This window comes from Mchenga conophoros, linkage group LG7 (assembly GCF_057382185.1).
Source record: "Mchenga conophoros isolate Kocher_MC1m ecotype Shallow Benthic linkage group LG7, M_conophoros_male_GT1.1, whole genome shotgun sequence".
In the NCBI taxonomy this organism is placed as follows: domain Eukaryota; kingdom Metazoa; phylum Chordata; class Actinopteri; order Cichliformes; family Cichlidae; genus Mchenga; species Mchenga conophoros.
Window position 1 is genome coordinate 64,555,271 of NC_140532.1, and position 13,159 is coordinate 64,568,429.

General features: G+C 41.2%; 1 protein-coding gene across 3 annotated transcripts in view; it reads right to left on the bottom strand.

The window, feature by feature from the left end:
• The window catches only part of smpd3 (sphingomyelin phosphodiesterase 3), a 95,242-nt gene that overhangs the window by 46,744 nt on the left and 35,339 nt on the right, over nt 1–13,159 (bottom strand). For 2 of the 3 annotated variants that reach the window (XM_085280783.1, XM_085280784.1), the window contains 3 exons: nt 7,970–8,669; nt 2,258–2,500; nt 1,214–2,171 (listed from right to left, as the gene is read on the bottom strand). In XM_085280783.1, coding sequence (XP_085136909.1) covers nt 1,214–2,171; nt 2,258–2,500; nt 7,970–8,271 — 1,503 coding nt within the window. In that variant the 5' untranslated portion in view covers nt 8,272–8,669. Of the gene's footprint in view, nt 1–1,213; nt 2,172–2,257; nt 2,501–7,969; nt 8,670–12,686; nt 12,736–13,159 lie in introns of all 3 variants that reach the window. The other variant, XM_085280785.1, reaches the window with a different exon arrangement.

A 13,159-nucleotide genomic window follows, 5' to 3' on the forward strand; every position in this document is an offset into this window, starting at 1 on the left:
CATCACCGTGACAGATGTGTGATGTGTGAATGAGTGTGGGTGTAAGCAAATGCATTTAGCAAGTGCTTTAATTTGTGTTTTCTACCTCAGTGCAGCATTGTTGCAAATTTGTAGAAAATGTGTGTGAGTTGCATCACACATGGGTTATGCAAAGTTTGTTACACCTGGAAGAATAACAGAAGCATTTAAAAAATGTTCCCCATACAATCGCTACGATTCCACAATACTGAGATCTATAATTAATGTACGCAGCTGACAGGTCATTTTAGATCAGATTCTCTGGCCTTCTTTCACACTCTCTTTCACAAATGTATAATAAGTTAATTTAGTTTAAATGGACTTAATGGGCAGATTCAATTACTGCCATGCCAAAGTCCCAGAGCAGCATCAGTGATGACAGGATTACAGCTGAAGTAGCGCCAAGCAGTTGTCAGAGCGGAGACACGTCTTTGCTGCGAGAAATATTAGGTCCGCAAGTGAATTTCAGTTCAGATGCAAAAGAAATGCTATGTGGGTGGGAAAATGATTCCAGGAAAAGAGGTGGAGAGATTCTAAGACTCCCAATCAGAGAAAAAGAGGATTGCTGCGGCACCGTTCAGGATAAAAATATGTATGAAGTTTATTCTTGGAGGAGTTCAGCAAGCAAAATAGACCCTGATGGAGACTTGGAGTTGATTCACTTTGGCCTATTTTGCTTGCCGAATTGCTCCAAGAATAAACATGTTACATGATTTTATCCTCAGCAATCCTCTTTTTTTTAAAATATTGAGCTTGTGTTTGCTATACTGATGGTGGATAAGCCAGTTCTGATGAACTCCCAATAATACCTTATTAGAATCAAAGACTAATTTGTAAGATAGTGACAACAAAATGGTCAGCTGGTAGGTTCTGCTTTTATCCTGATGCATTTAGCCAACTAAAAGAACTCTAAAATGCTGCTGATAATAACACCTAAAACCAAATGCTCTGCCTCCTGGAAGGAGTCTAAATGTCCTCAAAGGGAAGTGAAAAGCATTTCAAGAAAGGTCAAATACATGAAATATTAGAGGATCTCTTGAAGAGTAGACCATCCTCTCAGAAACCAAACCAGTGGTCACGACTCTGAAGCTGAAAGTCTGCTACTTCACACAGCTCAGCAGACCGACTAAAGAGAAACCTGTGCCTCATAACAGTAACAACAAAGCAGAAAAAGAGAGAGATAATGAAGTCAAACCTTGGCAAACAGCGCCCCCTTGGCCGCCAGTGCATCTTCCCCTCTGCCATTGGGGTAGCACTCGTATCGTGCATCCAGGATTGGGTAGCGGCTTGCCAGCATGAGCCCACTGTTCAGGAATTTGAACCTGGAGCAGCAGCCTTTCCAGCCATACCGCCCAACATCGCTCAGGATGTAGGGAAAATAGCGATGCAGCTGGCGCCGTAGTCTAGTAGTCGATCCATGGTCAAATACCTCCTGTAGAGCCAGGAAATCCAAGTTGGCAGGGAAAAAGGCAGAGATGTCATGGTCGAATGTTTCATCTCCGTGGCGGCGTTTTCGACCTGGGCGCTTGAATATTGATGTGCGTGGGACATGAGAGAGAGTGTTGTTGGAGGATATCCCTATCCCGCCATCACTTCCATGGTAACGAGCAAGGGACTCACGAGAAGCAGTCATGCTGCCCGTGTCTGCCCCTCCGTGCTCTCCAGGCCGGTGGTTCCCTGTCTCCGCCTCCTCTTCCTGGGGGTCCGGCTCTGGAGCACTGATGCTAATTTGAACCCCTGAGGTGTGAAGCGGACAGTCTGTTGCGGGTTTTGGCTGGGTCCCATCCCCATGCATGGGACAGTCATGATGACCAGGAGCACTCTGAGCTACTGTGGAATGCACGGGGCAGTCTGGAGCCTCCCCTGAGGTGTGAATGGGACAGTCTGAGCTGCTTTTAGTCTCCCCTTGGTGGAGAGGGCATTCTGCTGTAGTGTCTGCCCCATCAGGGTGCACAGGGCATTCAGCAGAGCCCTGGTCATTCACAGAAGGGTGAACGGGGCAGTCAGTGGCACCTGAGGGGTGAATCGGGCACTCGGTGGCAGGTTCAGTTTCGGTGTCGGCTGGGCCATTGGTTGTGTGTGTTTGGTCTGGACGTTGGTCCAACGATGAGGTACGGCGGAAACCTGTGGCAAGGCTGCTGAAGGACGCCGCACTGATAAACATAACAGAAACAATATGAACATAGAGGCATTTACTGCAGATAAGTGCAGAGGGAAGTTTGGATTGATCTCTCCATACCTGATAGAAGTGTTGGTAGGTGAGTCAATGTAGATTTTAATCTGAGGTCGGCTGGCACCATTGCGGATCCTCTTCCCTACCTCCCGTGCTCTCCGGTGGGTGTCTGACAGGTTGTTAAACCTTGCTAGGGAGTCAGGCAGAAGGCAAACATTGGCACTGCAGAAACAGAAGCTTCTGCCCTGTGGCCTCCATTCCCCAATTCCAGCACCTGCTTGACCTTGTTCAGCCTGGTGTTTGTCTGGCCTAGACAAGACAGAAAAAAAACAACCTTTAAATGCAAATATAATACCAGAAGAAAAATAGGGCAATAGTAGCAAAAGCATTTTTTTAAAAGAAGCAAGGAAATTTTTCCCAGATTTCTTTTTTTCAAAAGATATACTTAGAGAACCATTTTATTCTACCTTCATCTTGAGCCTACACTCATTGAGAGAAATATCATACTGGTCATCTAACTCTGAGCAATATTAAAGAAATCCAGATACTTCAAACACAGGGTCTTATAGCCATAAGGAAGCTAATCAAATGCAAATACTTTTTAAAGTAGAATCTCTCAAAGCAATTAGCTGCTGAGCAGTTTTGAGGTTTCTGCTTATTAACCTTATTATATCAGTAATGTAGTCTAAAGAAATGGATTACATTTCTGTCACTTAAAGAGATGTGTCTACATAGACATATGCAGTTAGGACCATTTGTATTTGGGTATTAAAACAGTTTTTTAAATTTTGTATCTGTGCACAAGGACAGTGAATTTAATAAATAAATAATAAAATAAATAATTTCAGAACCTGAACCATTTACTTTAGTTTTTTCTTCAGTTACTGTAAAGCTTCTCTGTTGAGTTCTGATCAGTTGGCTGACTTGTCATTCAAGAATATCCAATTTATTTGCCTTGAGAAACTCTTGGGTTTGTTTTGCTGTGAGGCAACATCTGATGAGTTTTGCAGCAGATAGCTGAACCTGCGCAAAGTATAGAGCTGTCTACACTTCAGACTTTGCTAAAATAAACAGTAGTGATTCTGTTCCACTTGTAGGCAGAGGCAAAGCTACAAAAATCGTCTACTGTCTAAAAACCTATGGTGTATGCCACTTAAACACCGCCTGAAGTTTTGAAATCATACACCATCTGAACTGAGCTGTAGTAGTTGACTCCATGATACTAAGTTTTATTCTAACATGATCAACATTTTAAAAGTGATCTATTCAACCCAGACCAGGTAGTTTTGGTGCCTAAAGCACAGCTGGAGTCATTAGTTTGTGAAGACCTGAACACAGATGCTAAAAGCAAACTAACTGAGCTGCAAACACAACTTTTATTAGGTTGATGTGATGTCCAGACATGTAAAGATCCACAAGGAAAGAAACAGCAGGAAAGGAGCAGACAAGAACAGAGAAGCAACAGAGACACTAAGAGAAAGACTGAGTGGAAACAGTAAGGGTAACTGGGAGGGTGGAAACCAAAGGGTAATGAGACACAGCTGAAGGAAGTCTAGACAATGGAACAAAGCGAGACAGTGTACCACACAGAGACAATTAACTGCCAAATTAAAGCAATGAAACTGAAACAAGGACACAAATGAACCTTAACTCTAATCTTGAATGTTCATGTAAGACAAAAGTGCCACAGTGCACATACAGTGGGGCAAAAAAGTATTTAGTCAGCCACCGATTGTGCAAGTTCCCCCACCTAAAATGATGACAGAGGTCAGTAATTTGCACCAGAGGTACACTTCAACTGTGAGAGACAGAATGTGAAAAAAAAATCCATGAATCCACATGGTAGGATTTGTAAAGAATTTATTCGTAAATCAGGGTGGAAAATAAGTATTTGGTCAATAACAAAAATACAACTCAATACTTTGTAACATAACCTTTGTTGGCAATAACAGAGGTCAAACGTTTACTATAGGTCTTTACCAGGTTTGCACACACAGTAGCTGGTATTTTGGCCCATTCCTCCATGCAGATCTTCTCGAGAGCAGTGATGTTTTGGGGCTGTCGCCGAGCAACACGGACTTTCAACTCCCGCCACAGATTTTCTATGGGGTTGAGGTCTGGAGACTGGCTAGGCCACTCCAGGACTTTCAAATGCTTCTTACGGAGCCACTCCTTTGTTGCCCGGGCGGTGTGTTTTGGATCATTGTCATGTTGGAAGACCCAGCCTCGTTTCATCTTCAAAGTTCTCACTGATGGAAGGAGGTTTTGGCTCAAAATCTCACGATACATGGCCCCATTCATTCTGTCCTTAACACGGATCAGTCGTCCTGTCCCCTTGGCAGAAAAACAGCCCCATAGCATGATGTTTCCACCCCCATGCTTCACAGTAGGTATGGTGTTCTTGGGATGCAACTCAGTATTCTTCTTCCTCCAAACACGACGAGTTGAGTTTATACCAAAAAGTTCTACTTTGGTTTCATCTGACCACATGACATTCTCCCAATCCTCTGCTGTATCATCCATGTGCTCTCTGGCAAACTTCAGACGGGCCTGGACATGCACTGGCTTCAGCAGCGGAACACGTCTGGCACTGCGGGATTTGATTCCCTGCCGTTGTAGTGTGTTACTGATGGTGACCTTTGTTACTTTGGTCCCAGCTCTCTGCAGGTCATTCACCAGGTCCCCCCGTGTGGTTCTGGGATCTTTGCTCACCGTTCTCATGATCATTGTGACCCCACGGGATGAGATCTTGCGTGGAGCCCCAGATCGAGGGAGATTATCAGTGGTCTTGTATGTCTTCCATTTTCTGATGATTGCTCCCACAGTTGATTTTTTCACACCAAGCTGCTTGCCTATTGTAGATTCACTCTTCCCAGTCTGGTGCAGGTCTACAATACTTTTCCTGGTGTCCTTCGAAAGCTCTTTGGTCTTGGCCATGGCGGAGTTTGGAGTCTGACTGTTTGAGGCTGTGGACAGGTGTCTTTTATACAGATGATGAGTTCCAACAGGTGCCATTCATACAGGTAACGAGTGGGGGACAGAAACGCTTCTTACAGAAGACGTTACAGGTCTGTGAGAGCCAGAGATTTTCCATGTTTGAGGTGACCAAATACTTATTTTCCACCCTAATTTACGGATAAATTCTTTACAAATCCTACCATGTGGATTCATGGATTTTTTTTTCACATTCTGTCTCTCACAGTTGAAGTGTACCTCTGGTGCAAATTACTGACCTCTGTCATCATTTTAAGTGGGGGAACTTGCACAATCGGTGGCTGACTAAATACTTTTTTGCCCCACTGTAAGCTCCATAAACACAATCAGTAACTTAAAATAACAAGAACTGAAGGCTCATAATCAACAATGTTGGCTACGAGTAAAACTAAGAAAACCTAAAACAACCAAACAGACCAGAAACAGATAAAAAAAAATTGGATTCACATCTTCTTCTTAAACGGTCCTTTGTTGTCAGTTTTTCAGCAGGTGTTTGTGGGGGTGTGATGAGTAGAATTATACTCATGTGCTTTTCAGCTTTTAAAAATCTTTTCTATTTGGAATTTATTTTTCCCCAATTCTCCAAAGGTCTCACCAACATCAGAGTGTGAAAGATGTTAACTTAAAATTAACATCTGCCCTTCCTGGGGGGAAAACTCATCAAATAATAGGAAATTAAGACAAAAAGTTTAGTTACTGTACATATTTCCTCACATTGTGCCAAACTGTTTATTTGTTAATTGGTAGAATAAACTTTTAGTATTCTTGATCATATCTAACTCTGTTAAGGTAGAAAAATAGTGCATCTAAGTTGGATTTAAGTAGATTCTTTTTTGTTGTTGTATTTTGAAACCCTTTGCTGGTGAGATGGGGTTATAATAATACTACTACACTACCAGTCCAAAGTTTGGACACATCTGGCCACCCAAACTTGGTGCTGTATACTTTGATGCAATGAAATGTTGAATTGTAGAGCCTTGTCTTTGATGAGTGTTATGAAAATACTGTTGAGACAAACTTGTTTTCATGCAGAAATCTTTCAGGAGTTGTCAGTAGCATGAAATACAAATACATTTATTATGTGAGATGTTTTTGCAGCATATCAAGAATAACAAAGCTATACGTAAATTCAGTAAGTTCTTAGGATGTCGTGTTATCCAATTTTCTTTTTACCATCTTTCAGATAAGAACACAGTTAATTCTGTACTATCACCAAGCAGCTAGGCTGTCCTTGAGACTCTGTGGAGAAAAATAAACTGGATCAAACAGTTATGTCAGTGTACCCCACAAGGTGCAACCGGGCCTTACAACTTTTAGCCCTTCTCATAATAATAGTGCGATTTTAATTATAGAGGGTTTAGGAATAAAAACAGACATGCACACATCATAGCAGCCTGTCTGTTTTTTGTTTTTGTTTTTATCTGTTTTACTCTCAAATGATTATTATGTGATGTACACATACTATGTATTACATTTTCTATTTTCACTCTACCATTTCTACTCTACCCCCTCTTTATGCTTCTGGCCCTGAACTCTACTGCCATCGGTGCTTTTTACCTTTTTAAAGACGTTATCCATGAATATACAATAAACTGTTACTAGGTGACTGTTGAAACAATACTTAAAATACTAGAAACTCACATTTTACATTTGCCATCTCTAAACTGCTAATTATAGGAAGATCGTGCTGCTGTCCCACAGCAAACAGAGCTAAATACTGTATTTCCCATTTTGTGGTTATGGCGGGTTGCCACTTGGGTGGGTGTTTGGATAACGAAACACCCACTGAGAGCTGATGGAGTCTTGCAGCTGGAAAGCAGACCCACGAGCAAACTATTTACACAAGATAATGACTTCATTTTCTCCTTCTTGAAATAGCCAACCCCTGTGAACAACTGGCTCCATAGATGAAAAATGAAGCATGACTCTACAACTGCTCGGCCCATTTTTCACGTTACATTGATCCAGGGCCTCATTTTCATTCACAGTTTAGTTGAAAGCCAGTCTAAAATGTGTAAACCGGTATAAAGTGCGTTCATCCGGTCATCTTTAAACTGAACCACTGCAAGGACAAAGAAAGGCCTACATGGTTGGCTGTAGGTCTGCCCTCCTCACCTGTAGAAACCTTAAGCAGGAAAAGATTGTGTTACCTTAAAACAGTTAGGTCACTCTACATAATACTGTCTAAAGTAAAAGACACTACATCCTTACAAAATCAGATATTATGTACAGTGCTGTGAAAAAGCATTTTTGCAGTTTTGTCACACTTACATGTTTCAGATTAAACAAATAAAATATAAAACAGAAGTAAATAAAAAAGGCGTTTTTTAAATGATGCTATGATTTATTAATGGAAAAAAACTACCCAGCCTACCTGGACCTTGGCAGCGAGAACTAGTATTAAGCATTTGTAATAAGTTCAAACAAGTCTTTCATATCTCTGTGGACCTGTTTAAGGTCATGCCAAAGCATCTCAATTTGGCCAGGCCACTATGAAACCTTCACTCTTGGAGTAGTTTTGCTAGGCCGGCCACTCCGTCACCACTATTCCAATTATTTTTTTTACATAGGGCTAGGAAAGGTTGGATAGCGTTTTTTTAATAAATGAAATCATCTAAAAACTGTACTATGTACTTGTTTGGGTAACTTTGTCTATTAGGATGTGATTAATGATCTGAAACCTTTAAATGTTTAAATCAAGTTTGGTAAAAATACTTTTTCAGAGCCCTGTAAATTCACAGAAACAGCAGCAGTGATAAATAATATAGCCATGTTGGCACTAACCTGCAGTAGGTGTACAGGTAGGGCTGGCGGATTGCCTGCAGGGGAGCCCAGATGATGAAGCCCAGCAGAGCAAAGGGCAAGGAGGCGAGGAGGAGGAGCAGGTAAAGGGGTGCGGAGATCAGCACACATAACGTGAGGAAGGAGCAGGGGTCCTGGGAGCGCTGTCGCTTCTCCAGCGAGGTGGCCACACAGGACGCCAGGAGCCGGTCCAGGAACCAGTAGCAGGGAAACACCAGGCTCCACGACAAGCCATCCAAGAAGTGCAGACAGGCACTGGAATACGGGGTGATGTGGAGGACCATCTCTTTCCTTCTTTCTCTCTCTTTCTGTCTGTCACTTTCTCCTCACCTTGCACGTCCACGCCCACATACACTATAATCAATCACAAAATCTCTTCCACTAATTACATAAGCAGAAATAAATGAAAAAAGATCAGACTCAAATGTAGACCCTCCCCCATTCCTTGGAGAAAGGAACACTACATGGTTTGGATGATTTCTATCTTCACAGGAAAGCTTATCTCAGTCTTGCTGCCCCTCCCTCAGTAATTACACCCTCCACAGGAGGGGTCAAGGAGCGCAGTCTCGAGGTAGGCAGTTGTCATGATGAAAGCTATTCCCTTGATGACGGATCTATGATTGCGAGGACTCAAACCACCTCTGCAGGGGGTATCCACTCAACATCAGCATTTCCTCCAAACCTGAAGAAAGAAGCACATCGACAGAGGAAAGGCGGGAGAGAAGGAAAAAGAAGCAGGGGATCAGTAATTGACTTTATTCCACTGGGAGTGAAACTCATACATGTCAGAATGACTGTAATTGCATAATAACAGCACATCCCCACAGAGGCTTGTAAGCTACAGGCAAAATTATTTACTGTAGTTTGTCTCGTCTTACAAGAAGAAAGAATAATGTATGACAGCGAGTACGACATACTCCTGACAACAACACATTATGGGATGTATTTTTTTTAAGCTATTTCAGAAGACAAGCAGTTGATCAGACTGTGGTCATACTACTGGGGTGTGGGTGGGTTGGAGATGAATAGTGGGCAGGCTAAAACAGGTTAAATGGCGGCAGCTGCACGAGATAGTCAGTTGGATGTGCAGAAGGAGCAATCGGCTGATGTGGGTTGGCACTAAAATCAGCTGATTTGCATGGATGGCAGCTAAACTTGACTTTGTAGCCTGCTTACACTTATGTTGCATCTACACTGGAAGTGATTTGTTTATCGGACATCACTTTGAAGCTACCGGCAGGTCGCTTACAGACATTCCAGTAACCTAGAAAACAACTTTATGTATTTACTACCACGCCATGAGCCAATCAATGGCATTTGTCATTCTCACTGGTAGCTGTTTCAGTCACTCGCCTGCAAGTTTAATAAAGTCTGGCCCACTTTCATTGTCAGCAGTGCTGCAGTAACAGGTCCACTTAAAAGTGTTGTGTTTGATTCTGAAAAGATAACACATTTATATTCCTCATGGAAAAGTAAGTATATACAAAAAAAGGAGAAAAGGTGACTTGCATTTGAATATTTCTCAGAACATAAATATTATATAAACTAAAGAGTTGAAAGATACGATGATATTAACGACTACAAAGCTCCTGAAGCTGAAACAAAGAGATTTCTTAGTGCACGAGCACACACAAATCCACTACCACAGAAATTTTTGGCCCGCAGTGTTTAAATAATTTAAAGTCTATGTTTAAATAGGAGAAGGGCTGTGGAAACAGCTCATCGTGGAATCAGTAATTGTTGTTACAAAAGGGTATCACAAAGGAAAGGACATTAACCACGTCGTTCTTCCAGCCCGCAGATGACTTAACCAGAAATTCCAACCCTAAATGCTTTTTAACCAACTTTAATATCAGCATAGGCAACAGAGGGAAGAGAATTGATCCCACCGACATGAATAAGTAATGACTAGATTAATTCATTCATGTCAACAGGCGAGTTTAGGAAGACAAAGAGAGTGCTGACCTTGGCGTAACATCATATGCCCAGCAGAGAAGGGCAGTGGAACAACCCATGCTTTTGAATGAACCTTGTCTCATTTGCTGTGCAACAAGACAACTATAAACTTGCTGTAACCGTGGAGAAATGCTGCGTGCATATTATACTCACAATCCATATTAAAGCAGAAAGTAGGTAAAGCAATTCTGATAAAGCTCACCAAATGAATGAAACTTTTCATTCTGTATTTGGACTGTATAATCACACCTCCACAGGTCCAAAGACAGCACAGGCTGTCACGTATTCATCTTTCTTTTTGTCAAGGGTCTGCTTTTTTAAATCTATTTAGGATAGAAGACTTTCCAGCAAAACATGTCTGTGGGAGCTGTTTGTCACCACTGTCTACTATTTTCTCCCCAAATGAAGCTCTTTTGTCAGACAGGCTCATTCTCTGAATAGGACATCTCTCCCAGAATTACCACCTCTTCCATCCTTGTAATCTTCTTGTGTAGGGTCGAAACCTTTGTATACTGTAATGATTCGTATTATGACAGAGGAGCTGCCTGTGCTACTACTTGCTGACTTCCTGCTGCGATGGTTGACCTGAAAAGATATAAAGAGATGACCTGCTGACTCACCAGTGGGCATAAGGGGCATATGACGGCAGTGTTTTACTGACTGTCTTTAAGTCTAACATGTGGAAGTCCACACTTCAATTCTCACTGGACATATGGAGAAAAGAGGTAGCACTTTTTGGGATTAAACTTTGCAGCACTTTAAAAAAAAAAAACTTTGGTCGGCCTTAAAACTGTGAGCTAACCTGTCCATAGGCTGAATGGCACCGGTGAGGCAGACAGGTGTACTGAGAAAGGCGACTTTAGCCATTATTTGCTAGGCCTCACCAAGTCACTGAACAGGACCCATCTTCCTTGGTTTTGTTTTTGATGAAATTATGTGATAAATAATGTGACCTTCAGTGCTATAGAGCATATTTTTAGTATTTTTGTATTGTGCACTCAAAAACCAGTGGGTGACATCCCTGTGGCATCTTGTATGTCTGGTTAAGTATGGTTTAAAGGGAGTTTATATGATTATATTTTGAAATAACAAGCATAATAAAAAACATTTATTATGCTCCAAATACTATATTTCCATATCTATTTTTAGTTCACTTTCTCAAAAAAGCAAGCAGACAGAAGATAGTACCCTCACCCCTTTTCATCCATCCATCTACCCATTTATTATTTATCCATCTATCATCCACTGACCCATCCTTCATTTATCCATTTTCTAGCCATTGATCCAACCATCCATGGACTGGTAAATGGTAAATGTTTCTTATAATGAGAAATGATTCTTATATAGAGCTTTTCTACTCTCGTGGAGTACTCAAAGCCCTCTATACAACACGCCGCATTCACCCATACACACAAGCACTGTTGTCTATACTTTGCAGTGCTTTCTAACTAACATTCATACACATTTATACTCCGATGGATGCATCAGAGAGCAAGTGGGGGTTAGTATCTTGCCCAAGGATATTTGGCATGCAGACTGGAGAGCCAGGGATTGAACCACCAACCTTCTGATCAGCAGCTGAGCTCCTCTACCTGAGCTACAACCACCTAATCTCATCCATCATTCATCCATTGATCCATCCATCATGTATCCATCTCCATCCATCCTTTCATCCATCCATCCATCCATCCATCCATCCATCCATCCATCCATCCATCCATCCATCCATCCATCCATCCATCCATCATGTATCCATCTCCATCCATCCATCATCATCCATCCATTGATCCATCCATCCTTCATTTATCATTCTCTAGCCATTGATCCATTCATCATCCATCCATGTCTCTGTCCATTTATCCATACACCCATTCATCCATCCATCCATCCATCCATCCATCCATCCATCCATCCATGACCTCATCGACTCATTGAAGAGGTATGATTTTAGTCAACCAAACTTTTTAAACCTTGCAGTGTTACAGCACACATTACAACACTGTTTATTGTATTTTTAAGATATACGACAGAAGGTAATTATTTCATTGTTCTCAAATATCGATGAAACTCTGATATGCATTTAGAATAAGCAAAAGGAAGAGCAAGCAGAGAGTGAATAAACAAAAAGGAAGCAAACAGAGAGCTTACCCCCTGCACAAAAACTCTAATCCAGACAAATTCACTCATTGCACTGACTCCATGCCGCCTGGCATTTAAGCCGCAATTTGCAGCCACTGCTCATTAAAATGTGCTATTTCTGGCTGCTCGTTTTAGGTTTCAGGAAGAAAAAAAATACATGGATAATTCAAAACTCACTCATGCAAGAAAATCCTCTCACTACTTTCTGCTAGACTTGCTCGTGTTCAAATTCAGATTCATCAGCCTCTCACTGGCATAAGCAAGTCAATATTAGCAGGTTTAAGTATCATAACTCAACTCCAAACAATTCAATATTAACAGTTGCATAATAAAACTCAAGCAGCACAGCTAGGACGAGAGGTGCAAGTACGACAATCACACAGAGAAAGTTACAGTCTACAGCAGTTTATATGGAGAGATGCTGGTGTGCCAATACAACGAACACAGAAATCATAACATTCAAAAACTCCATCAGTAAATTATGATGATAGTGCTGTGTAATGATGATTAGAACAGGTATTTTCTGGCTTTAAGTTTGTATCATAATTATACCTCACACAGATAAAGACAATGTGATTTTATGTAAAAATGGTGTTATTATCACCTGTGGGGAGATTAATGCTCTTTCGATTGGATCCAACAGAGCACAGGATCTTAAAAAAAAAGGAAGAGAAAATTAGCAAATGCCAGCTAAAAACGCTCATTCATTTCAAAGAAGGACGTTTTTGTACCGCATGTTTTCATTTGTTTGTTTCTAATTTTCACATTTTCTTTTCCTGCTGCAAATTGACCTTGATGGTTGCTTGATGGTGATTAAAGCTCACAGAGTAGAAAATGATATATTATAGGCACATCTTCTTAGTGTATGCGTGTCTATACGTCTGCATGTACCCTCTCTCCTCAAACACTGTCACACATACAGCGATTATCAACATTTACTTTTTTTTTCTCAAAAACATTTATTATAAATCTCAGTCATTTTGATTTCCCTTCATATTATACTTATTTCATTCCCTGTAAATGCAATTTTAAATTCTCTGGTTGCAATTTTTTTCCTACGTCACTTAATGAGCACCC